This window comes from Prionailurus bengalensis, chromosome D2 (genome assembly GCF_016509475.1).
Source record: "Prionailurus bengalensis isolate Pbe53 chromosome D2, Fcat_Pben_1.1_paternal_pri, whole genome shotgun sequence".
Classification (NCBI taxonomy): domain Eukaryota; kingdom Metazoa; phylum Chordata; class Mammalia; order Carnivora; family Felidae; genus Prionailurus; species Prionailurus bengalensis.
This window is the reverse complement of record NC_057351.1, coordinates 46523597-46548817: the sequence shown is the minus strand read 5'-3', so window position 1 is coordinate 46548817 and position 25221 is coordinate 46523597. Positions and strand designations below refer to the sequence as shown.

General features: G+C 46.7%; 1 protein-coding gene across 1 annotated transcript in view; it reads left to right on the top strand.

Moving 5' to 3' along the window:
• The window catches only part of VSTM4 (V-set and transmembrane domain containing 4), a 98596-nt gene that overhangs the window by 24389 nt on the left and 48986 nt on the right, over positions 1-25221 (top strand). Inside the window, exons 3-5 of the mRNA XM_043596830.1 lie at positions 7487-7555; positions 16780-16887; positions 23399-23432. Of these exons, the coding sequence (XP_043452765.1) occupies positions 7487-7555; positions 16780-16887; positions 23399-23432 (211 nt within the window). The remainder of the gene's footprint in view (positions 1-7486; positions 7556-16779; positions 16888-23398; positions 23433-25221) is intronic.

Genomic DNA, 25221 nt, shown 5'->3' with positions numbered 1-25221 from the left:
AAGAACCCCAGTTAATTCTACTGCCCACTAAAAGTCTTAGAAATCTTGGTCTTTGGGCACTCAATGAAGGTAACACCCTCTGTGATTAAAATCGGTGTAACCTGGGAGGAGAATACTGGGAGGAGGCCCAGCATGTCCTGCAGTGAAAGTAGAAAGGCGACAGTGTGTCTCTTGAGCTCAGGCTGGTCTTTCCGTGTCCTTGCTGTATGCTCCCTGAAGCCTCCTCAGTCCTCTGGCTGTGCCAGGACCCTCTGTACTCTCCTCTGCATCAGTACTGCATTCTGGAGGGCTTTCCGTATCAGAAATGTGCTGTGCACCTTCCTTTGGATGTAACCCACGATTGCAATTTAAGCTCCTTCAATCGCAGGATCCTTTGTTAGAGGAGCTGGGGACACAAATGAGCAGATGAGAAAGAGTTTGGGAAGAAAGAGAGTCTTTCCAAGGCCCCTAAAAATTCTCAGCCACCTGTTCTACAGATGATGGGGTCAGGCCTTAATGCAGGTCCAGATAAGGATGCCAGTATTATCGGCGAACGGGAGACCAGAGAGGGAGGTGGGAGGTGCCTCAGCCTGAAGGCCATTGTCACAGGGTCTTGGCATAAACTCAGGGGACACAGTCTGCTACAACCTGTGAAACATGCCTTTCCCAGGGGAGTTGGCAGGACATTCTGTCCAAGTTAGGAATCAAGGCTCTCAGTTTTCACACCTCTTTGAGTGACGGTTTCCCCACGGGTCTCATCACAGGGGGCTTGACTGAGATTCTTTCTTCCCAGCCTGCTTTTTCCAGACACAAAGCCGATAGGATCAGTTTGTCTTGGTGCCTCTGCGCCACATTCTTCTAGACCGTTTGATCCTGTAGCCACTTTCAGCCAGTTCTTCCCAGAGGGGCCGAGATCCAGTGAGTCTCACAACTTGCCCCTTTTTAGATTTCATCTGATTCTGCTGTCTTGGGCAGAGGCCCCCAGACAGTCTGCGGCTCTGTCATCTGGGCCAGCCCCTCACCAGAAAGTCAAACAAGCTCTTCCCACTGGGCACCAGGGTCCCAAGGAAATTACAAAGCCGTCAGTAGGTCAGTTGATGACTTGGCTTTGAGCCCTCTTTACTCCTTTTCTCCACTGGGAGCCCAAACCGACCGTAAACGGGCCTGGGAGTCGGACAGAAATCAAAATGCCCACTTTATTCCAGATAAAGCTGTACCGAGAAAAGCGGTTTGGTGCTGAGACCTAATTGGACTTCCTTTTGCTTTTTTTGGTCCATTGCGCTACCTTCCTCGGCACCTCTCCCCGCTACCTCTCCCCGGCCCAGCACGGGGGCCCTGGGACCCACACCTCATGGGTGGAGGTGGTCCGTGCAGGTAGGATGAAAGAGGAGAATGCACATGAGTGGCCACAGGCGGGCTCCCCAGGAAGCAGGGTTCGCTGCACTCCCAGCAGCTGGGGTAATGAGAACTTCCCAAGGGGATGCACGCTGCCCACCCCTTCATTAGCTGTTTGCTAAGAGCCCAGTCTCAGAGCATGTGGCAAAACAGAGGCTACCTTGAGTGGGACTTTGACCATATTCCTCTCACCCAGAGAGGGGCAGTGTGTCACAAGCTCCCCAGGATCGGGGGCTCCTGTCAAACCCCCTTGCCTAGAGAGTAGGAAGTGAGTGGATGTGGGAGTGGAGGGAGGGTCAGGCAGGGTTACTGCAGGAACAGGGTCCCTTTAGGGAAGCGACAGACGTGCTATCCCAACCGTGGAATCCCAGCACAGAGCATTAGCACCCCCCACCCCACCCCATCATGACCCTACAAGACAGCCCATTGGTTAAAAGGCTGACTGAGTGCATGTGAATTCCTAACCTTTGAGGGATTAGGCTGGGAACTCCCCCAATCATAGGTAGTTGTCAGAAGGTAAGGACTTTCAGCTCCGCTGAGCTGATGCTTAGGAAGAACCAGCATTCTGGGTACGAAAGGCTCCTTGTTGCCTTCTCCCCAGTTGTCTGAGAGTCCAGCTGGGTCACCAGGTAAGGCAAATGCAGTTGATAGGGATAGATTCACTGAATCTTGTTTGAAAGATTAGCCTTCTGATGGCTAAGTTCCTCGGAAACCGTTACGAATGCTCTGTGATCAAGAAATTTGCATTTTATTTCTGAAAGTCTTCGATCAACACGAGCAATCTGGGGTTGGAAAATTTGCCACTCTTTCCTTGGTCAAGCAAAATGTTTCCTTGAAGCATTTTATCCTCCTCCGTATCTACCCCGCAGTGGCCTCTTCCACTCAGTGTGTCCAGGGTGGCCCCTATAAATTTCTGACCCGCAGGTGCAGCTGTGGCGTGAAGGGGGGGCGCCAATAGTCAGCCGATCCACTGCTGGTCCATTACAAAGCCCTTCTGTCGGCCTGGCCTTGTCCCACAGCGTGTTTCCTTACAGCGTGGGGACTCAGCCGCATGGCTTGACAATGTATCAAATTCACTTTGAGATAGCATGGGATTAGCGGCTGAAACCAGACAGTTAATGGCAAAAGCCCGGGAAGATTTCTGAAGCTCCAGAAGAGGCCATGTGAAGATTTTTCTTCTTTTTTTTTAATGTGTAAGTTTAGTTCTTGTATTTATTTCTTTATTCAATTATTTTTGAGGTGGGAGTGCAGAGGGAGAGGGAGGGAGAATCCCACGCAGAGAATCCCATGCCCAATGCAGAGCCCAACCGTAAGATCCTGACCTGAGCCGAAATCAAGACTGAGCCACCCGGGCACCCCAAGAGTTTTCTTTCTCGTAGGAACAGATAAAGTTATGATCAGAGTTGCTGATCATCATATGCAAACAAAGTTGCCGCATCTTCCCATAAAACAGTTGCACTGGGGGAAAGTGAGGAACATCTATTAATTCTTTGCTTAGAGCCCTGATAGCTCAGCATCTGTTTTTTGGCTCTTTCAATGCATGTCTCTGTAAATTGGTTAGGGAGACCTTGTTATCTTTTATCCCAAATGAGGCAAAGCGATTGTTAGTGACCACATCAAGTTAGTGACTACAATTTCTGAAAAGAAAAAAATGAAAAGTGAATCAACTGATATGAAGACACCGGCTTTTGCTAGTGGCAGCCCTTTTGAGCTGTAGACATTTAACAACAAGGACAAGGAACCCTTTCTTGTGGACCATTTGGATGATTGAAGATGCACACACTGAAACAAAGGGCTGACAGCAAAGGACCATGCTGGACTTAGGTGCAGGAATTGGAACAGTGAATAAAATAATAAAATAGACAAAATCCCTTTTCTTATGGAGCAACACATTGTGGATAAATATGGCTCACTAGGTCTCAGGCACACTTCACATATATTAACCCATTAAACTCTCACGCCTCCCTTAAGAGTGGGCACTTACCATCCCTATTTGTGAAACCAAGGCACTGGGCAACCAAGCAACTCGCCCAAGGTTACACAACCAGAAAATGGCAACTAATTTTTTTCAACCTGGGGTGTATCAGTGCATCTCAAACAGTGCATATGACTGACCCAGGGTATCTGGTTTAATAGCAGATTCTGATCCAGTAGGTCTGGATTGCGGACCCTGTGATTCTGCACTTCTTCCAAGCCCCCAGGTGACACTGTACTGCTGGTCTGTTGATCATATTTGGAGTGGTAAGGCTCTGGATGATGAGGGGCATCTTCGATCTCCCTAAAAACTCAGCTGCTTGGAGATAATCTGTTTTTCCTTTCTGTATTGTCTCCGTTGGGTCTCTTTATGCTTATTCTAGCCTGGGCTCAATTAGTTGAAGCTATGAAAGCCCATTCAAGCTAATTCAGAAGGAAGGTAGGGATAGTTTAGGGCTATGGAGCTCATAAAATGCAAGGATAGCAACCATATTCCATAAGCCCTCTTGGGACCTAGTGCTCCAGCAGCACCATGTCCTCAGCCCTATGAGCCCTCTGACCTCCAGTTTCCTCTTGTGGGTTTTGCCCTCTGCTCCATTCCAGTTGCCTCTGTTTCCAACATGGCCGCTACCCAAAAGTCCACAGGCTCTTTTAGCCCCAACGCTCTCAACAACCATATATCTTATATTTCTTAGCTTAAATTCTTGGGGGAAGAATCTGACTGATTGCTCTGGAAGTCAGCTGTGAGTGGGGAAATTAAGCAGGAATGATGATGGACAAATTATGGGACTTCTCTAATACCATGGGCAAGACCAGGTATGCACTAAGAGTTCATTGCTGGAGGGCCAGACTGCTTACTTTGCGAGGCAGTCAGAAAAAAATGGATTTTCCATCTATTTGCTAGGCACTTACCAGCTGCCAGGCAGTCTGCCAATGATGGGGATATAGAGGTAGAAGATCCAGTTTCTGGTTTTAAGGAGTTTAGGTTCTAAAGGGAGAGTTCTTGAGTTGTGACAGACCCAGCTTATAGCAGACTAAAGCCTGCCTTCTGAGAAAAATTAGAAAGCTGAAAAGTAATTTGCATTTCAGCTATCCTAATTACATGTTTATATTTAATCAATACATTTGGAGGGGCGCCTGGGTGGCGCAGTCGGTTAAGCATCCGACTTCAGCCAGGTCACGATCTCGCGGTCCGGGAGTTCGAGCCCCGCGTCAGGCTCTGGGCTGATGGCTCAGAGCCTGGAGCCTGTTTCCGATTCTGTGTCTCCCTGTCTCTCTGCCCCTCCCCCTTTCATGCTCTGTCTCTCTCTGTCCCAAAAATAAATAAACGAAAAAAAAAATGTTTTAAATCAATACATTTGGATTACATAATTATATGTGCACATGTATCTTTCAGCTATCCTAATTGTTCTCTGAAGGACTACCTAGATAAATAGAGCGTAGAGAAGTTAGTGACCCCAATTGTTGGAGACACTTAACTCTTGAAGGAATTCAACCATACTTAAGCAGCACTAGTTAAGAGAAGCTATGTAGACAGTATCCATCAGGATGCTTAGGAAGCAAGCAGACAGGATCAAAAGCAAAAACAGATAATGGAAACAAGTCTATGGGTGATGCAGATATAAAAGTTATCAGGCACGTGCATTGACATAATATGATTGATATGGTTGAGAAATTAGGTGACAAGCTGGAGAAATTCATCTGAGAGCTGGGATGTATAAAAATGAATTAAATTAATTAAATGTAAAAAATAATTAATAGGGGTGTCTGAGTGGCTCAGTTGGTTAAGTATTTGACTCTTGACTTTGGCTCAGGTCATGATCTCATGGTCGTGAGATAGAGCTCGGTGCTGGGCATGGAGTCTGCTTAAGATTCTCTTTCTCTGGGGCGCCTGGGTGGCGCAGTCGGTTAAGCGTCCGACTTCAGCCAGGTCACGATCTCGCGGTCCGTGAGTTCGAGCCCCGCGTCGGGCTCTGGGCTGGTGGCTCAGAGCCTGGAGCCTGCTTCAGATTCTGTGTCTCCCTCTCTCTCTGCCCCTCCCCCATTCATGCTCTGTCTCTCTCTGTCCCAAAAATAAATAAACGTTGAAAAAAAAATTAAAAAAAAAAAAAAGATTCTCTTTCTCCCTCTCCCTCCACCCCTTCCCCATTTTGCACTTGCTCACAAGTGTGCTCTCTTCCTCTCTCTCTCTGTCTCAAAAAAAAAAAAAAAAAGAATATATGGGCTTAATAGCAGGTTAGACACTGATGAAGGGGGTTGGTGATTTTCAAAATGGGTCAGTAGGAAATACCCAGTACAAGGCCTAGGGAAGTAAAAAGATGGAAAATTCAGATTGAAATTCATGACAACATAATACAAAAGGTTTTTTTGAGGGGGGAGTAGTAAATAGAGGTAAAGTTTCAGAGGATCTCTGCCATAAGCCTTGCCTCTCATACTAATTCAATCTCCAATCCAACCTCCTTTATCTTTCTATTCAGGTCCCAGATGTGTGATAGCCACTGACCACAGGTGGCTATTTAAATTTAAATTTAAATTTAAAGGGCACCTGGGTGGCTCAGTTGGCTAAGCATCCAATCTTCATCTCGCTCAGGTCATGATCTCACAGTTCGTGAGAATGGAGCTCCAAGTCGGGCTCTGTGCTGACAGTGCTTTTTGGAACCTGCTTGGGATTCTCTTTCTCCCTCACCCTCTGCTCCTCCCCCGCTCGGTGCACGCTCTCGTTCTTTCTCTCAAAATAAATAAACTTAAAAAACATTTTTTTAACTCAAATTTAAATTTAAATTAAAAACTGAATTCCTCAGGCTCATGTGGACTAGCCACATGTCACATTCTCAGTATCCACAGGTGGCCAGTGGCTACTACATGTACAGAATGGGCATAAAACATCTCCATCGTTCCAGAAAATTCTATCAGACAATAATCTCATTCCTTGATGTTTTGGGCGTTTTTGTCAGGTTAATTTTTATAATTTTATCCTATAATTATATTACTGTTATGCATGGAACCTTTCCATAGCTCCCACCTCTTTAGTGTAATGCTCACAGATTTACGCTGTGTCGCTCAATTCTGTTTCCCTGATTGCTGAAAGCAGGCGCGGTAAGTTCAGTGATCACTCACTGACTAAAACTGTACAAAATCATTTTGAAATGATATTTATCTTCCAGGCCCTCTGGGGGGAATTAAGTTAAATATGATAACATGTAGCCACAAGAGCAGCAAGATGCTTGGCACATGGTAGGCATTCAGTAAATGAGATGTCAGTCAGTCACTGAACACCATTCCACAACTCTACAGAGGAAACAGAATCCCTGAAAAGTGGAGACAAAGTGTGTGTGTGAGACTGTCTCGCATGGAATGGTGCTCAGAGCACAGACCCTGAGTCATCAGATGACTTCAGGCTCCTCTATCTAGTGGTACCCAGGCAAGTGCACTATACTTTTTTTTTTTTTTAAAATAATTTTTTAAAATATAATTTATTGTCAAATTGGCTTGCATACAACACCCCATGCTCATCCCAACTATACTTTAGAAAGATGTCCGCTAGGGGCTCCTGGGTGGCTCCATCAGCTAAGCGTCCAGCTTCAGCTCAGGTCATGATCTCAGTGTTTGTGGGTTTGAGTCCCACATTAGGCTCTGTGCTGACACCTCAGAGCCTGATGTCTGCTTCGGATTCTGTGTCTGCCTCTCTCTCTGCCCTTTCCCCACTCATTCTCTCTCTCTCTGTCTCTCTCTCTCTCTCAAAAATAAGCATTTAAAAAATTAAAAAAAAAAAAAACAAACCAGAAAGGTGCCCACTAAAATGATTTCAGTTCTTGGAATTCCTACCGGGAAACTCTTCATTTTGCTAGTATGTGGGGCAAGTGGACTTCTGCCATACCCAGTCCCAGCTTTGCCATTTATTGGCTTTTAGACAAGGGCAATCTGATTCCCCCCCACTGGTGCCTCCATTGTTGTTGAGTCATTGCACCTCTTTTTAATGTGTGAGTTGTGATAATCAAATGTGGTTTTGCAAATGGAAAAATTACTTCATAAAGGTGAGTGGCCTACATACCGTATGGCATCATTTTGGGTTACCGTGTGGGCTGGGGCCATAGCATACTGTACTTCATGCTGTCTCATTTCTTTTTTTGCCTTACAGTGATTTCCCTCAAAGCGTCTGAAGATTCATCCCTTGAGAAAAAGAAAGAGACCTGGGCATTTTTTGAAGGTAGACCTGGCATATTTCTTTATTATAAGATGCACCTCGCTTTTAGATAATAGGAAAGGAGTAGAATGGGAGGAAAGTGTAACCAAACTTGGGGGGGTCACCACTTGGGGTACACCAAATTGAACACAACCCAAGGAAATACTGAAAGCAAAGGACTTTTTATTACTTGTGGCAAGTAAGGAGACAGGGAGCTAGCTCTTAAAGCACTGTCTCCCTGTGGGGTTAGTACGGGAAGCTTTTATTCAGTGCCTTAGGGGGCGGGGACGGGGAGTTTGTATAGGCGCTTTTGGTTCAATTGTGCAGGCCTACCGTGTCAACCTGCTAGAGCATACATTGTATGTTCAAAACATGGCAGAAAACTCCCCCCAGAGGAGGAGATGTTAGTATAAAGAGCTAAAGGTGACTTCAGGTCAGCCACTGGGGCTTCTGTGCAGGTCCTCAGCTCCAGTCTGGCTCAGATTGGCTCACATTAGATGTGTCAGGAGAGACACATCTAGAAAGGGGCTCTCAGGTGGAAACACCTAGCTGGGCATCTCCTTGGCTGGACCTGTTAGTTCTGCAAAACAAACCTCATTCCTTCCCTGCTTTGGTCTCTTCCCCTCCTCCCTGCGGCTGATACCTTTCCTCCCTCTTACTTGAGTAACTTCTTATTGCACTTTAGCTAACAAAAGGAGCCTGAAGTCTTAGTTGTGCTGTGATGTCAAGTTGTTTTCTTATCCTAAATTTACTAAAGAGTGGAGTGGGAATGCCCGGTGGTATCAGCCCGTGGGTTTTGAAAGAGCAGAGGTGAAAGGCCCAGTCTGTATAATTTGGGCTTGTTCATTTTGTTTTGGCTCCAGAATTCCTACTGCAATGTAAAAAATGAAATGTGCAGGGGCGCCTGGGTGGCTTGGTCGGTTAAGCGTCCGACTTCGGCTCAGGTCATGATCTCACGGTCCGTGGGTTCGAGCCCCGCATCGGGCTGACAGCTCAGAGCCTGGAGCCTGTTTCAGATTCTGTGTCTCCCTCTCTCTCTGCCCCTCCCCTGTTCATGCTCTATCTCTCTCTGTCTCAAAAATAAATAAACGTTAAAAAAAAAAATGAAGGGGCGCCTGGGTGGCGCAGTCGGTTGGGCGTCCGACTTCAGCCAGGTCACGATCTCCCGGTCCGGGAGTTCGAGCCCCACGTCAGGCTCTGGGCTGATGGCTCAGAGCCTGGAGCCAGTTTCCGATTCTGTGTCTCCCTCTCTCTCTGCCCCTCCCCCGTTCATGCTCTGTCTCTCTCTGTCCCAAAAATAAAAATAAACGTTGAAAAAAAAATTCAAAAAAAAAAAAATGAAATGTGCACCTACTGTGACAGAGTTTATCTCAGGTTTCATACGGAGTTGGGGATTCTGGAAACAGTCTGAAAACCTTAAGCAAATGATTTTCAGCCTACATCAGAGCCCCCTGGGAACCTTTAAAAGCACTGATGCCTGAACCGCATCTCTAGAGATTCTGATTGAGCTGGGACTTGGTTAAAGCTCTCCAGGTGATCCCAGCATACAGCCCTGGCTGGTCCCAGACCAGCAGCATCAGCATCAGCATTCCCTGGGAGCCTGATACAAATGCACACTGTTGGGCTTTACCCTCACTTACAGGGTCGGAAACACTAGGGGTGGTGCCCAGCAATCAGGGTTTTCATAAGACCTCTGGGTGATTCTGATGCGCTCAGGTTTGAACCTCGGAGTGGTGATTCTCAGCAGGAGGTGATTTTGCCCCTCCAGGGCCTATTTGCCAATGTCTGGATACATTTTTGGTTGCCACAACTAGCATTTTGATGTTACTGGCATCTGTTGGGAAGAGGCCAGGGAGGCTGCTAAACATTGTAGCAATGCACCAGTCAGCTCCCACAGCAAGGAATTATCTGGCCCCAAATGTCAAGAATGCTGAGGTTGAGACACCTTGCCTTACTTGGAGTAAGGAAGGTTCACAGAAATTATTATCACAAAGTAGATGAGGATTATGGCCAAAAGCAATGAAAGAATGTACTTTGTGAGTTCTTAGAGCCTTTGGTCAGTGAAAAACTGATTAATGTCAAAAGGTGATCAGGAAATTGTGAAAGGTGACATTTTGTGAAAGCATGACATTTACTGATGATAAATCACCTTGCCAAACAGATCTAGGGACATGTGTGCGCCTTGGGGGCCTCCCATCACCTTTAGTTAACTAACAGATGTGATGGAAGGAGATCTTGCCCAATGAGGGGGCAGGCACTTGGATCTAAACCCACCTCTTTCAATAGCCAGTTAAAAGCAGTGGATGGAGGCACTTGCTCTCTTAGGAAAAATATAATCATGATTGTGATCGTTATTTGCAAACTAGAAGGTGTCACCCAGGTAGGCCATTAGGTTTCAAACATTTTCTTTCTCAGATCGTGTGATCTCCAACAGCGATTCTTTGCATTCCCTGCCTTTTCTTAGGCAGGCTTTGTAGCTGTCTTTTTATTTAATGACCCTCTCCTAGCAAAATAATCCCCAGCTCTCTCCCTCAGCCTTTCATTCAGGGAATGCCTGTTTGTTAGCAAAGAGATGAAAGCAACTTTAATCCACACAGAGCAAAGTAGTAAACAACTGATTTACCCCATGTTCCTCTGAGCTGCCCCATGACCCGGGCCCTGGGCCCTAAGATGGGGAGAAGTATAGAGACATCCAGAGCATCCCTAAGGTAGGTCACTGGCAGCTGTAACAGCGGGAGCCCTGTTTATCATCAGATCCATAAAGATCTCCTGGGGGGTTGTTAGTAACCCTGGTTCTGGGCTCCCCACCGAGAATCCGATTATTGCATTTAGGAAGTGAGCAAAACATTTGTACTTTATTGGGGCCCAGGGTGTTTCCCCAGTACAAGTGGTCTGAGGACCATATTTAGACAACATGGCACAAAAAACAAAACTTGGTATGTTGGGAAAGGTTGCAGCATTTGGTCCCACCATGCCTTGCAGCATAATCAGTGTGTCTAAAACGCTTTGTATGATTAATAGTATTTTATAATTCACATGTAGCTATGGAAATCAGGGTCACTCTCGACCTAACTCTACACAAAAGCCGGAGCCCGACGTGGGCTTACTTGTCAACACAGAGAATGAGGTCCCTTCAGAAAAGCATAATTGGAATCCTCACTATGTAAAATGCCTCAGAGCAGCTGTTTCCAGTGTTCTTTCCCTGTGATTTCGGCAGCAGCGGACTTGCATTTTGCTTTTTTAACCCAGCCACAGCATTGGCGAGGTCAGGGGTACAGATGAAACTCCCTGGCGCCTGAGCCCAGGCCTTTGCCCTTTTGTTCCTGGATGGAAGGGCTGCTGCAGAGAGTGCGGGGGGACCTCCATCCTCCAGGGGCTCGGCTCAGCTGGCCGTGCGCCCACAGCACAAAACCAGTATCGTCAGGCCTCTTGGTGAGATGCTGGAGTGAGTTAAAATCCCTCAGGGCTGTTGCTCAGGTATTTCTCGCCAAGCAAGATGATACTACAAACTGGATTAAAAAAAAAAAAAAAAAATAGCAGAAGCATACAGTTTGCTGCCTAGACCTGAGATCTTGGCATCTGCATTTTCCCTGGGAGAGTGGAGGACTGACATCGACTTTCTAGAGTCAGCGGTCTGGCGAGAGGTGGTCCCTTCGCTGTGCTGAGGAATGCTGGGGTCACCGGGCTTCACAGCACCACCCCCACACACACACACCCCAGCCGGCCTCAGGGTTGCCTGGCAACAGGTGCCGCCTGCCCTTCACTGGGGCCTCTCTGCCTGGCCTGCCCTGCGGTGGCTTGGTTTTCTGGGAGGGCGGGAGCTGGCACAAGTACACTGTGCACCCCGTCTCGGCCTCCCCGCCGCGTGAGTGTCACTCCAGCCTGCCGGCCCTGCCATCTGCTTCGGGGAGGCCTGGGCTGGGGATGGTAGGGAGACATTTTCTGCATGGTGGCTTGCAGTGGCGTCTAAAAATGACATCGGTGCCTTTGGAAGGCCAGCAGCAAAAGACAAAACTGCAAACGGATTTGAGGAACATAACAAGGTTTTGAGAATTATTTTGAGTGTGCAGGTAATGTGTGGCGTTTTAAAAGCTAATCCCAGATTTGGTTAAGTGCAGATGTTTTGTTGAATGTGGATCTGAGCGCTTGGATTCAGCCTCCAGACAAGCATTGTTTGGCCCGGTCTGAGTTTTTTAAAACCTTTGCGCCAACGTTTATAATTAGAGAAGTGTTTACATAAAAGTTAAGGGAAAGTCAGAAGATACAGCAACGCTGGGCGGGCATTCCAGCTCAAGGATGGCTGGCTGAAACATTGTTGCTGCTCTCAGTTCTGCAGGGCACAGCTTTGCTCTGGCTCATCCAGGAGGAAAGGTGGTGTTGGATGGAGGTGTTTTGTGACCCTGGCTGAAATGGCTCAGGGTTTTACCTTTGCAGAGAAAATCATGGGGAGATGGTTTCAGTGTTTTGAGTAGATAAAACAGGGCGATTGTCTTTATGCAGCAAAAGGAATGCTTGGAACAGAGGAAAAAATTGGAACCTTGGGGTACCGGTGGCTGCCCGATCCAGGGAAACTCAGGTGTTTTGAGCTTTTCTTCTCCTGCAAGGTGACACTTTTTAAGGTTCCTGTAGCTCCAAGAACATAACAGAGAGCAGGCACGATTGATCCTAGGCCCGTGGGGACCCCCACACAGGCAGCTGAGGCATGCCAGCCAGGGTCCGCAGCCCAGGGGGCCTGTGTGCGTGGCGGTGTAGCTGAGCCTTCCAGCTGGCCAGATGTTTGATGATTCTGCAGCTACGGCTGCCTGTGGAGAGCCCCCTTTGTGCCACGTGGTAGAGGCTGTGATCTGAAACCAGAGCTTGGACCTCTTGGAGCCCCTCGCCTCCTGCTGGGGCAGAACGGGCCACAGATGTCTACGGTATGCTTCTGGGGATGCTTGGGGGAGATTCTTACCACGACCTTGTCCCTGCTTGATTCCTGCAGTTTCGAAACCAGGGAAAGGGTTGCGATGAAGAGGGAGTTCGTGGAGGGCGTTGCTCTGCTCCAGTGGTGCAGACACTTCAGTGTGACAGTTTGTCTCTCCAACCAAGAACGAGACTGAAGCTAAATTGCCCTTGCCTCTGTGGTCCAGGGTCCTGCGCCTTTGGAAATCCCCTCGAGGCAGATGCTGTGTCCACCTGCCCCGTGTCTGCGTGCCTGGCAACAGGGCCACATCATTTGCTACCCTCTTGTGCCAGAAATGGCTATGCTGCAGAATCCCCGAGCAGCTTGCTCAACTACATGCAAATCCAGGACTGGCCATATGTTCTCTGTGTTCTGGCCCATCCTGTGGCCTATCATGAATCCTGGTCTGTGACCTCTGCTCCAGCTCTCAGAGCCTCATTGCTTAAACGGAGACCCAAGCCCCTACCTCCAACCACTCAACCGAGTTCTCTACCATTTGAACCTGCAAAGCCCATGCATCTGAGACACAGGTGTCTCTCAAAACTTCAAAGGCAGTTTTGATTCTAGTTGTGGGAGAGGGTTTCCTCTGCTTCTGTCCCAGACTCCTCACATACCACTGAACTCATTGACCCCCGTAATCTGGCTCGGCCTCCACCATCCTACTGAATTGGCTTTCCCCCCAAGACTTTTCCAGTAGCTTCCTAGTAGGAAAACCCAATGGATGTTTTCCAGCAGCACCTGATGCTATTAAAGAATCTTTCTTGCATCTCCTCTCTTGGCTTCTAGAACTCTCACTTCCGTCTTCCTCTGCTTCTGTGGTTGGCTCCTGTCTCCCTCTGTAGGAGACTCTTCCTTGACTCTACCCACCTTCCTGCTCCCTTAAATATTAGGGCAGGTGTTCCTTTCACCTTGCAGCCTAGCCCTACTATGTTTTCTACTTATTGTACTTTTAGTCCAGGCTTCTAAGTTGCCATGAACAGAAGCATACTCAAGCTAGCTTGGGCAAAAGTGCTGACCGGACTCCCCGGGGCGGTGGGGGGGTGGGGTGGGAGGAAAGGGGGGCAGGAAGGACAGAGCTGAAAGGAACCTGAGATGTCTGATTCCATCCCATTCTCCCTCCTCGTCTCTCCAGCTCACTGTGGAGGCCAGCCCCCCACCTCCCCCAGCTTGCCTGCCTTTTGGGCACTTACCTAACTGCTTCTTCCAGGTGCCAGGGGCTTTACAGAGGTACTTTCCTGTTGACCCAGAAATTCCACTTCTAGGAACTTAATCTTAAAAACCTAATATGAGAGGTACATCAGGGTTTTGGTTTGTGAGTCCCCATCACAGTCACTTGTGAAAGGAAACAGAAACATTTTGAGTAGCCAATGATAAGGTACTGTTAAGCCACTTACATTGATATGATAAAGTTTTGTCACTCTCTCCCTGTATTTTTATTCTTTCTATGTATTTTGCATTTTCTATGCTATTTCATTTATTTACCTTTTAATGTTTATTTATTTATTTTGAGAGAGAGAGAGAGAGAGAGAGAGCACGCACACAAGTTGGGGAAGGGCAGAGAGGCAGGGAGAGAGAGAATCCCAAGCAGGCTCTGCACTGTTAACATAGAGCCTGACACGGGGCTCGATCTCACGAACTGTGAGATCATGACCTGAGCTGAAACTGAGTTAGACACTTAATCGACTGGGCCACCCAGGCGCCCCTTCTGTGTTATTTTAGATAGGACTCAGCACAGATCTCCAGCCCTCTTTGAAGCTCCTTGTGACCTCCTCAGGTTGGCTGAGTTCTTTCTGTGTGTTTCGAGTACTAGGCGCACTCTCCTATTGGTGCAAATACCATGCAGCTCTCTGATTTCTTGATGAGGCTTTTAAATCTCCATTGTTCTATTTCTTACACTTAGGAGAGTGCTTAACGTGGCTGCTAGCTATGTTGTAAATGTCTGTTGGCTAAAGAAATTTGTCAGCAGAGAAATATTGTTGCTAAATTCAAACATCTATAGCTTTTTGCTACATAGAAGGTTAAAGGAATGCTTTCAGATTCTCTTTTACTTTCTTTTTTAAAAAAAATTTTAGTTGATTTATTTATTTTGAGAGAGAGAGACAGAGACAGTACAAGTTGGGGAGAGGATGAGAGAGAGGGGGAATAAGAGAATCCCAAGCAGGCTCTACACTCTCAGCACAGAGCCCAAAGTGGGGCTTGAACCCGAGATCATGACCTGAGCCCAAATCAAGAGCCGGACCCTTAACTGACTAAACCACCCAGGTGCTCTCCCCCACCTTTCACTTTCTGAGCAGTTGGCATTTTCTCAATCAGATTGGTGTTAAAGTTGATTACTGGAGTTTAAGAAACGGATGAACATTGTTATGGGCTCAATATCGGTGTTCCCCCAAATTCATGTGTTGAAATCCTAGCTCCTAATATGATGGTGTTAGGAGGTGGGGCCTGTGGGAAGTGATTATATCATGAGAGTGGAGCCCTCACCAATGGGATTAGTGCCCTTATAAGAAGAGACCCCGTAAGAGCCTGCTTGCTCTCTCTTTGTTCTCTGCCATGTGAGGCTATTAAGAGAAAACATCTCCAAACTAGGAAGAGAGTTCTTACCAGACACCAAGTCTACTAGTGCCTTGCTCTTGTGAGAAGTAAATGTTTATTTCTAAGCCACCCAGTCTATTGTGTTTTGTTATAGCAGATTGACTGAGACATATATGATCATGGTTTAACTTCACAAAAATTATCTTGAGGTAATTGTAGGTTAACATGTATTTCTAAGAAGTGATAGAGATCCCTTGTATCAGTTTGTACCCTTAACCCAATTTCTCCCGATTATAACATCTTGCAAAACTACAGTACAATATGGCAACCAGGATATTGACATTGATACAGCCAAGATACAGAAATCCCCATCTCCACAAGGGTTTCTTATAGCCAAACCCATCAACTCCCATCAGCTGATAGCTTCCCATCAACTACTCCCTCCTTGACCTCTGGCAATCTCTAATCTGTTCTCCATTTCTATAATTTTGTCATTTCAAGAATATTATATAGGGGCGCCTGGGTGGCTCCGTCGGTTGAGCGTCCGACTTCGGCTCAGGTCATGATCTCGCGGTCCGTGAGTTTGAGTCCCACGTCGGGCTCTGTGCTGACCGCTCAGAGCCTGGAGCCTGTTTCAGATTCTGTGTCTCCCTCTCTCTGACCCTCCCTCCCCCTTTCATGCTCTGTCTCTCTCTGTCTCAAAAATAAATAAAGGTTAAAAAAAATAAAAAAAATAAAGAATATTATATAAATACAATCACACAGTATGTAACCTTTTGGGATTTTTTTCCCCTCACTCAGCATAATTCTTTGGAGGTTCCAGATTGCTAGATGTGTCAATAGTTTGTTACTTTATCACTGAGTAGTAGCTGGGGGGAGGGGGGAGGCGGTGTGGATAGACTCCAGTTTGTTGAACCATTCACCCACTGGGGGACATCTGGGCAGTTTCCAGTTTTGGGCTATTGTAAATAAAGCTGCTATAAACATACATGTCCAGGTTCTTGTGTGAACTTAAGTTTTCATTTTCCCAGAGTGCAATTGCTGAGTTGAAGGGCATTTGTAGATGTATCTTTTAAGAAACTGCCAAACTATTTTCCAGGGTGGCTGTACCACTTTACATTCTCACCAGCAATATTGTTGAGTGACCCAGTTTGTTCATGTCCTTGCTAGCATTTGGTATTGTCACTGCTTTTTATTTTAGTCGTTCTGATAGGTGTGCGAGATAGTTCACTGTGATTTAAATTTGCATTTGTCTAATGGCTAAGGAAGTTGAACATCTTCTCATGAAGTTATTTACCACCATATGTTCTCTTTGGTGAAATGTCGCTGTACACTTCTGCTCATTTTCTAGTAGGATTGTTTGTTTATTTTTTATTGTTGAGTTCTGAGAGTTCTTTATCGTCTACATACTAATCCTTTGTTGGTTGTACAGTTTGCAAATATTTCCTCCCAGTCTGAAGTTTTGTCTTTTCATCCTCCTCATATGGGTTTTTACAGGGCAAAAGTTTTTAATTTTGATGAAATCAAATTTATCACGTTTTCCTTATATAGATAATGTTCTCCATGTCAAGTCTAAAAATTCTCTGCTTAGTCCTAGATCCCAAAGATTTTTCTCCTCTGTGTTCTTCCCCAAACTTTTCTAGTTCATATTTTCTGTTTAGGCTTGTGGTTCATTTTGAGTTGATTTTTGGTAACGTATGAAGTTTATCTTACTTGGTGCATCTCCTCTGACCTGGCTCGTCCTGACAATGCTCCGCTGTGTCCTTGCCCTCAGATATCTACATATACGCCGTGCTCGTGTGCTGTGTGGGGATTCTCAGCGTCCTACTCTTCACCCTGACCATCATCTGGCAGTCTGTGTTTAGCAAGAGGAAATCCAGAGGTAAGCGGATAGATAAGGTCATGTCTGGAATGGGAGCACTACCAAACCACAGACAGGCGGAAGACGCTGGGCAAAGTATAACCTTGTTTGAAAAATGCATCGTGAGTCAGGGATTATTTACCTGTGACTGGTGAGTACAGCGAGTGAGGAGCTGTGTCTCCCTGAGACTCCGCTAAAATCAACTGTAACCACATTTAAATTCCTCTTTTTCTCAGGTCCCTTCCTCCCGTGGTTTCTGGGGGGGGGGGGGGTGGCCCTTACTCCTCTCATTCTCCTAGAAGGGGCTATGGAGTCAGATGAACCTGGGTTTGATCCCGGCTCTGCCACAGACCGGTTTTAGATGTATTCCTGAACTGCCCTGAGCTTCAGTTTCCTCATCTGTGAAATGAAATGGGGTAGACACTGCCTTCCTCAGTTAGCACACTGTTGTGAGTGTTATTGTTCACAGTACTGGCGCTGTGCCTGGCAGGCAGGTGGGGTTAGGAAGGCTCCGCCCGGCCTGAGTGTTCACTTCCTTCCATCTCCTTTCCTGTTGGCATCCCTGATGCCCGGAATGTGTCCTCAGCCCCTTCTTGCTCTGCGTTTTCTCTCTTAATGATTCCTGTTCTGGGAACGCTGATTCTTCTCTTTCTATGAAGGCTGCCTGCTTTCCCTCTTCAGTCCCCACCTCTCACCAAGCCTCAGAGTCACATTTCCACCAGATCCTGTACATTTCCTCTGAAACACCCTCCCTGCTGCACCCCCTTGCGGATTCCTGAAACGGGTGCGGACGCTGTAGCTCCCAGAGATGATGTGGGTGATAGCTGGGCTCTGGAATTAGGCTGCCTCTGGTTCAGATGGCAACTCTTCACTTACCAGCTGATGACTTACCCGCTGTGCCTCACCTTTCTCATCTAAGTAATGGGAATGTAGTAGGGTGCCAGGCTCTTAGGATTATTATGAGGATTAAGTTCAACGACAACAAAAACTTTAACACATTCTGACTCTCATAAGTGCCCTGTGTGTATGATAACTTGTGGTTATGGTTACGCGTAAGCGTAAGGTTACAAAGCTGGGAAGTGTCAGATTTGGTGGCCACGGTCTAAGGGGACACTCAAACAGGGAAACCGAGCCCTGCTTCCAGAAGGCCTCTCCGCTGAGGCCAAAGTGCGGGCAGGGCTAAGGGGACCAGGGAGGGAGGGGGTGCACTCAGGGACCAGCCTGCAGGACACTGTTTGCAGCACAGAGTTAGGAGACAAGGGGAGGACGGTTCCAGAACTTTCAAGAGCTGTAGCTGTGGGAGAAGGGTCACCAACAGGAGCCGCGGAAGAGGGACCCAGGCGGTGCCAAACCAGGAGGCCGCAGGGAGGGATCCAGGACTATGCATTCTTACCCCTTCCTTCTCCCTCCCTCCTCTTCTGCTGCTTTGCTTTGGTCTCACGGACCCCAAACCAGAGGGCAGGGCCTGGAGGTCAGCCTCCAGGCCAACAGAGATCCTGAGAGGTGCACAGAGACACTTGGCACACTGGGCTCCGGAGACAGAGCAAGGCTCGTGGCCACACCTTTCTCCTTCACAGCTCGTGCCGCTCCCACGGTGCTCCGCACGGTCTCTGTGGAGCCCGAGAGCTGCCTTCATCCTCGCTATCTGCCTGCCTTGTCAACAGAGCTGGGGCTTTCCCCGGCTCCGAGGCTCCGAGACCTTGCCCACGTTTACGGGCTTGCGGCACGTGTTGCACACGTACAGATGCGCTCGCCGCCCTTGCAGACAACGGGAGTCACAGGCCATTTGCCTCCTCCCTTCTCCTTGGAATTTGGCGTGCGACAGCTGCTCAACAAATGGGGAACAAATGTGTCTGTGTCCCAGCTGCTTTGCTCCCACCTGTTGGAGTTCGGAAGCCGCCTGGGCAGTCTCCAAGGCCGTTTTGCTCCAAAGACACCTCTGCCCGTGTTCAGGAGCATGCTAGAGAAGTGTGCCTTGAGCTGCAGGTTCTGTTAGGCCTTAGGCAGAATCGGGGAAACAAAGCAAGGGAGTTGGTTCAGGAGACATCCTTCCCCTTCAGGGCCAACAAGGCAGACCGAGACACACCCTCCGGGCTTCACTCAGAGCCGCTAGAGACCCAGATGCCAACTGCCCTCGTCCCTCCCGGAGCGGGCACGGACAGCCTCATGTGCACCTGCACGCAGTGTCCGAGAGCCTTACCGAGCTGCCAAGAGCTTCGCCTGGGCGCCTGTGGCAGGCCAGACTGTTGTTGCTCACTCGCTCTTCTACGTTCTTGTGTCATCCTCACCATCTGTCTGGAATGACAGTCCCTACTGCAACCGTTTGAGAGAGAACACAGCTGAGGAGCCTGAAAAGTCCTGAAACAAGGGCGTGGCAGAGGCCACGTCCAGCCTGATCCCGAGCCTTCCACATTTGTCTTCAAGAAAACCTTCGCCATCTGGGGGCCAGCCTTGCCAAGGAATTTCCCTTCAGCCTTCCATGGTGGTTGTTGCTAAGGTCCTTCCTGAACAGCAGTCATAGCTCCCGCAGCTCCTAGGGAGCTGGCCTTCTGTAGTCCTGGCAGGCAGGTCCTGCCCCACGTGGCCTAGGAGCCAGGCACCTCCCCACCACACTGTAGAGCCAAGTTCAGAGGACTGTGGTGGGCTCAATGTTACCCCTCATCTGGACCCCGGAGCCTTAGAGCAGCACTGCCCGGACCTTAAGGAGCAGATGGTTCCCTGGGAAACCTGCTCAAATGAAGATTCTGATTCAGTGCCTCTAATGCGATCCCAGATGGTGTCACCACTGCAGGTGTGAGGCCACACTTTGAGTAGCAAGGCCTTAGAGCCGGTTCTTCTTAACTCTGTCCTGCTGTGTCCCTCCCTTCTGTCACAAGTATTCCAAAAGGATCTCATTACTCTCTGGAAATGAAATTCATAGATGAGATATGCTTGCTGAACCCACAAATATAGAATCAGGCTCAGAGCCCCTTGTCATATGGACATGGTCTGCGTTTTCTATGCAACCATGTGTGTGTTGGGCCTTCTGCACCCTGGCCACATGGAGGGAGGCTAAGCTCTCTTGCCTGTGTGAGAACCACACAGTGTCCAGGTTCATGGGCTGCTCGCATACATGTGCAAAGCAGAGGTGAGCCCAGCACCTGCTCTCCCGCTCCCTTGGCAAGATCTGTCTGAAAAGAGGATATCAGAGTAGCTGTCCCCACTCCTGACGAAATCCCCTGGAGGGGCCCTGAAATAAACAGAGCCCATCCCGGAAGCCGGGAGGCCAGAGGGCCAGTGTCCTTCTCTCTCAGCCTTCCTGCCGCCCTGCCCTCACCCCTGGCCTTGCGCTGCCTCGTTTTCCTGGGGTGCTCGTTATTCACGTGAGCTGGACTTAACTGCACCCATGTGTTACTTGCCTTCCACTTCCTCCCAAGCTGTGAATCTTCGTCCTGGCTCTTTGTTAGTGCCAGGGTACCTGGAACTTCGTCCCAGGGCCTCTGCAGCTTTGACTCACCCTGGAAAGCACCAATCCTGATGGCTCAGGACCAAGCCCTGAGTTATTCTAATGGTTCCCCAAGCACACTGGTTTCAAATGGCCTTTACTTGTTCAGGAATTAATCCAGACTCGCTGCTTTGAGATGGCCCCAACAATCCCCCAACCTTCTCCTTCTGAGCTTTCAAAAGGGCAGTTTTTAAAAAATGTTCATTTTATTTTGGGGAGAGAAAGAGAGAACGTGAGCAGGGGAGGAGCAGAGAGAAAGGAGGACAGAGGATCCGAAGCAAGCTCTGCAGTGACAGCAGAGATCCTGATGCGGGGTTTGAACTTACAAACCGTGAGATCGTGACCTGAGCCAAAGTCGGATGCTTCATGGACCGAGCCACCCAAGTGCCCCTTAAAAGGACAGTTTTGAAGGCTCACTAGACCCAGATGGAAAGAGAGGGGCTTAACCCTGTTGTCTCTGCTCTTTGTGGTATCTTGGTCTCTGCTCTTTGTGATATCTCTGCTCTTTGTGATATGCTGGAACTCTAGCCCTGGAACAGGGCTTCCTAGAGCTTGCCAGATAGATAGCGAGATATCTTGCTAGATAGCCCTGCATCAGGCTCTGAACTAGCAACACAGAGCCTGCTTGAGATTCTCTCTCTCTCTCCCTCTGTCTCTACCCCTACCCCACTCATGCTTCTGTCTTTTTCCAAACAAATAAATACATTTAAAAAAAAAAGAAACTGTTGGAAATTGTATATTGTTCCTTTTTCTCCTTGAACTTTTATCGTCAAGCCACTACCACCACAAGATTTTTTCCCACTTTATTACAGTTGTTTTTGTTCATACTTCTCCGTAAAAATAATGTGTATAAAGATTTTAATTAAGGATTTTAAAATTTCCTTATTCCATAAGTTTCTAGGTTTTAATTGTTTTTGTGTTGAGTTACCAATATTACATAATTAATGAGATCTAGAACACGGGTATAAAGAATCAAAACTCCATGATAATGTTATCAATTTTGATAATAACCATACGGAGAACATTTCATTGGAAATGTATTTTTATTGAAGTAGATTTGTAGTTTACTTCATATACCCTTGTATGAATTTGCTCAGTAATAGAATTCAGCACCAAATCTATTCCTACTTTTTACATAGATGCTAACCCTGAAATACTTCATTCCGCATAAAAGGAGGCAGGAATGGATGAAGTTTTCTTATACTATTCAGTACTTTGTGTACTACGGAGTTACATGTCCGAAGTCATATAGTGATCAGTCACTGAAAATGATTTTTAATACTCTCCCAGCTGACAACTGGATTAGGTTATTATTTAATCCTTGCTGAAAGCAAAGTATTGGAAACTTCTCTGCTGGTGAAAGGTTTAGATGCCCAGCCATTGGTCATTCGCTTTCTCAACACCGGCACCAAGGTTTCAAATCATTTCTTGTTTGGTGCCTACTATTTACCCTTAGGACAAGTCTCCATAGTACAAGCCAGGATGGGTGAGAGGCATGCGTTCAATTTTGTGCAGAGAAAGGATGATGTGATGAGGAAGGAGGGAAAGGAATACAGCCAGAACTCAGGCATGTTTCAGGAGAATGAATTCTGAGGAAAGAATACCATGGTAGGTGAGGATCTAGAAACTGCTTTCCTCAAAACTGCCTTTCCTAAGAGTGCCCAATGGTGTGCAGATCCCAGACTAATGATCACTGATGTATTTAATACATCTAGAGTAATTCCAGGAATATATGAATTGTTCAGTAACTACTAACTGTGGTTTTATTATTGCTGCATCTGGAAGTTATCCCACACAGAGCAGGTGCTCAGTAAACAGAATGCAGAAGGAATGTACGTACTAATAAGGGGTTGGAACAGGTGAACCTAAAGAGCCCTCTCTAACGTTGAGATTCTGTCATGCTGGTCTGGAACCTGCCCTGGTCACCTGCAGGACAGATCATGCCAAAGTGTCATAGCTTAAAACATCAATGATTTTATTTGCTCACAATTCCATAGGTCAGCACTTTGGGCTGGGCTTAGCTGAGCAGTTCTTCTGGTCTTGGCTGGAGTCACTCCTGAAGCTTCGGTCTTCTGGTGGATGAGCCGGGGCCTGGCTGCTTTGGGGCATCAGCTGGGGGGACTTGTGTCTGTTCCATGCGGTCTCATCTTCTAGTAGGCCAGCCAGGCTTCTTTACGTGGTCGCAGAAGAGTTCCCTATGACAAGAGAGAGAAAGTGAGCAAATATCAGGGCACAAGGGCCTTTTATGCCTTTGCTTGTGACATATTGGTTATTGTTTCATTGGCCAAAGCACATCTGGTGGCCAAGCCCTGGGTCAGCATGGGAGGGACTTTCACAGGATTATAGTTAGATACAGGGAGGTATGATTCATGGGGCCATTGGTGTAATGATCCACACCCAACTCCAGGGCCTATGGCTTTACTTCTGCTTGAGATGAACTCAGTTGTGCGCATAGATTGGACACTTATTTGGATAACTTCCTGAGTATTCTTATATTTCTTCTGCAGCTAAAATCTGGGTTTTTTTTTTCTCAATGAGACCTACTATGGAGGATGTCTTGCTCTAAGACTGTTTTTCCAAGGACCCCCACTTAGTCCTGGAAGAGCACTGATCAGAGAATGAAAAGCCATTTTACAGAGAGGAGCACCTAAGTGGAAATAGGTTTCCCCAAAAGGCTTTCTCATGACTGAGATAAAACTTTGAAGTTGGGTGACTCTGTTACTCTAGGACCTTTCAGGTTAGAACCCACCTCAACCTAGCTTGGCAAAAAAAAAAAAAAGAATGTTTTGGGTTAACAAACTAGGAGGTCTGGGGTATATGGCTTCATGCCTGGCTCAATCCAGGAGTATAACACTATCAAGTCACTGCAGTGTCCCTACTATAGTTCTGCTGTACTCATCCACAGAGAAGTATGAAAGCCCCAAGAGGTGACTTGTACCAACATCTGGGCAACATTTGGGCACCTGCATTTCCTGGTGATTCCTGGAGCTTCTATATCTAAAGTAACATTTATTTACCATCTTCTTTTTTTTTTTTTTTTTTTTACAGTGAGACATTATTTGGTGAAATGTCCTCAGAACAGGTAGGAATATTTTCTTTCTTTCTTCAAACGAAACTCTTTGATAGTTTACTTTCTATCGATATTACCAAGAAATTGGTTAAATATGTATCTTTACCTAGGGGGTCTGCATGTTGGTCTGCACGTTGGCCTCAAAATGTGTGTCCTTCATGCCCTTGCATGTGTCTAGATTCCATGCTCTGGTTATCACCCCCAGAGGGTCCAAAGAAATTATGGCTCATGCTGGTTCAACATACATGCTGGAGGAGGCTTGACACCTGCTTTTGGAGAACCGTGTCCCCTGTTTAGGAAGAGGCTAGCAGCTTGGACTGAACCACTTTGATGCCTTCAGACCACAAATACTCCTAATTACCTTTCACCAATGTCTGCTTGTCCTATGCCCCACTCTGCAGAATGTGGCCATTAGTAATATATGTGGTAAGATGCTAGCTTTCTAGCTCGTGGAATACACCTCACAGGAAACATAACGGTTATAGTAGATATTGCAAAGTCATACTGTTTAGAAACTTGACACTTCTGGTCTAGACACAATGGCGTAGGTCAATTTCTCCCTGCTCTTCCCTGCGAAGCACAACCATAAACCCTGAAAATAATATCAGAGACAACCAAAGGAGGACTCAAAGGTGGTAAGAAAAAAAATTATGAGAGCCAAAGACAAAGAAAAAAATCCTAAAAAGAATCAGAGAGAAACCATGCATGACCTACATTTGTGCAAACACAAATTTGCATGACAGTGAATTTTTCATCTGAATCCATGGAAGGCATGAGGACCACCAGCAGCTCTGTTGTGGTAGAAGGGGGATCATGTGACTTGGAGCAGTGTGCAATGCTCACGTTCAGCAGCATTGTCAGTGGAGGTGACCTTCTTAGGGGTATCGGGCAGGGAGGTCCAATGACTTGACTAGCCTGAACTTTTGGTCACATTTGGGGCAAGTGTGTTTCTGGCTGAGGCAACGTGCATGTGCAGTGGAGAATGGAGAACACCCAAAAGAAGAGAAAAATACCATGCAAATAGTAACAATAAGAGGGATGGTAGCTAAATTAATAGCAGATGAGACATAATTTAAGGCAAGAAATATTACTGGAGACCAAGGAGGAAATTTCAAATTATGAAGGGGCAATACACCAGGAAGATACAACAGATATAAATGTATATGGGCCTAACAAGGGAGCCTCAACACACATGAAGAAAAATAGAAAATAGAAAGATGAAATTGATGATTCTAGAATAAGAGCTGGATATTTCAAGATCCACTCTCAATAATTGATAGAATACCTAGACAGAAATTCAAGGGCACAGACGATCAAGCAATTTGACCTGACACATAGAGTAGGAATATTCTACCCAATGACCACCTACCACACCTTTCAAGTGCACTGGGAGTATCCTCCAGGATAGACCAGATGCGAGGCCAAAAAACAGATTCGTATAAACTTAAAAAGTTTATGTATGTAAGAAATCATACAAAGTTTGTTCTCTAAGCAAAATAATTAAATATAAATTAATGACAGAAAGAAATCTGGGAGAATCCCAAATGTTCTGAAATTTAAAACAACACACTTCTAAATAATATGAAGAAGAAATTATAAGAGAAATTAGAAAATATTTTGAATTGAAAAGAAATGAAAACAAAACACATGAAAACTTACAAGATACGCCGCTAAAGCAGTGCCTAGAGAAAGAATTATGGCTTTAAATGCCTGTATTAGACAAGAAGAAAGATCTCAGATCAATATCCTAAGCTTTCACCATAAGTAACTAGAAAAAGAAGAGCAAGTGAAATCCATTGTA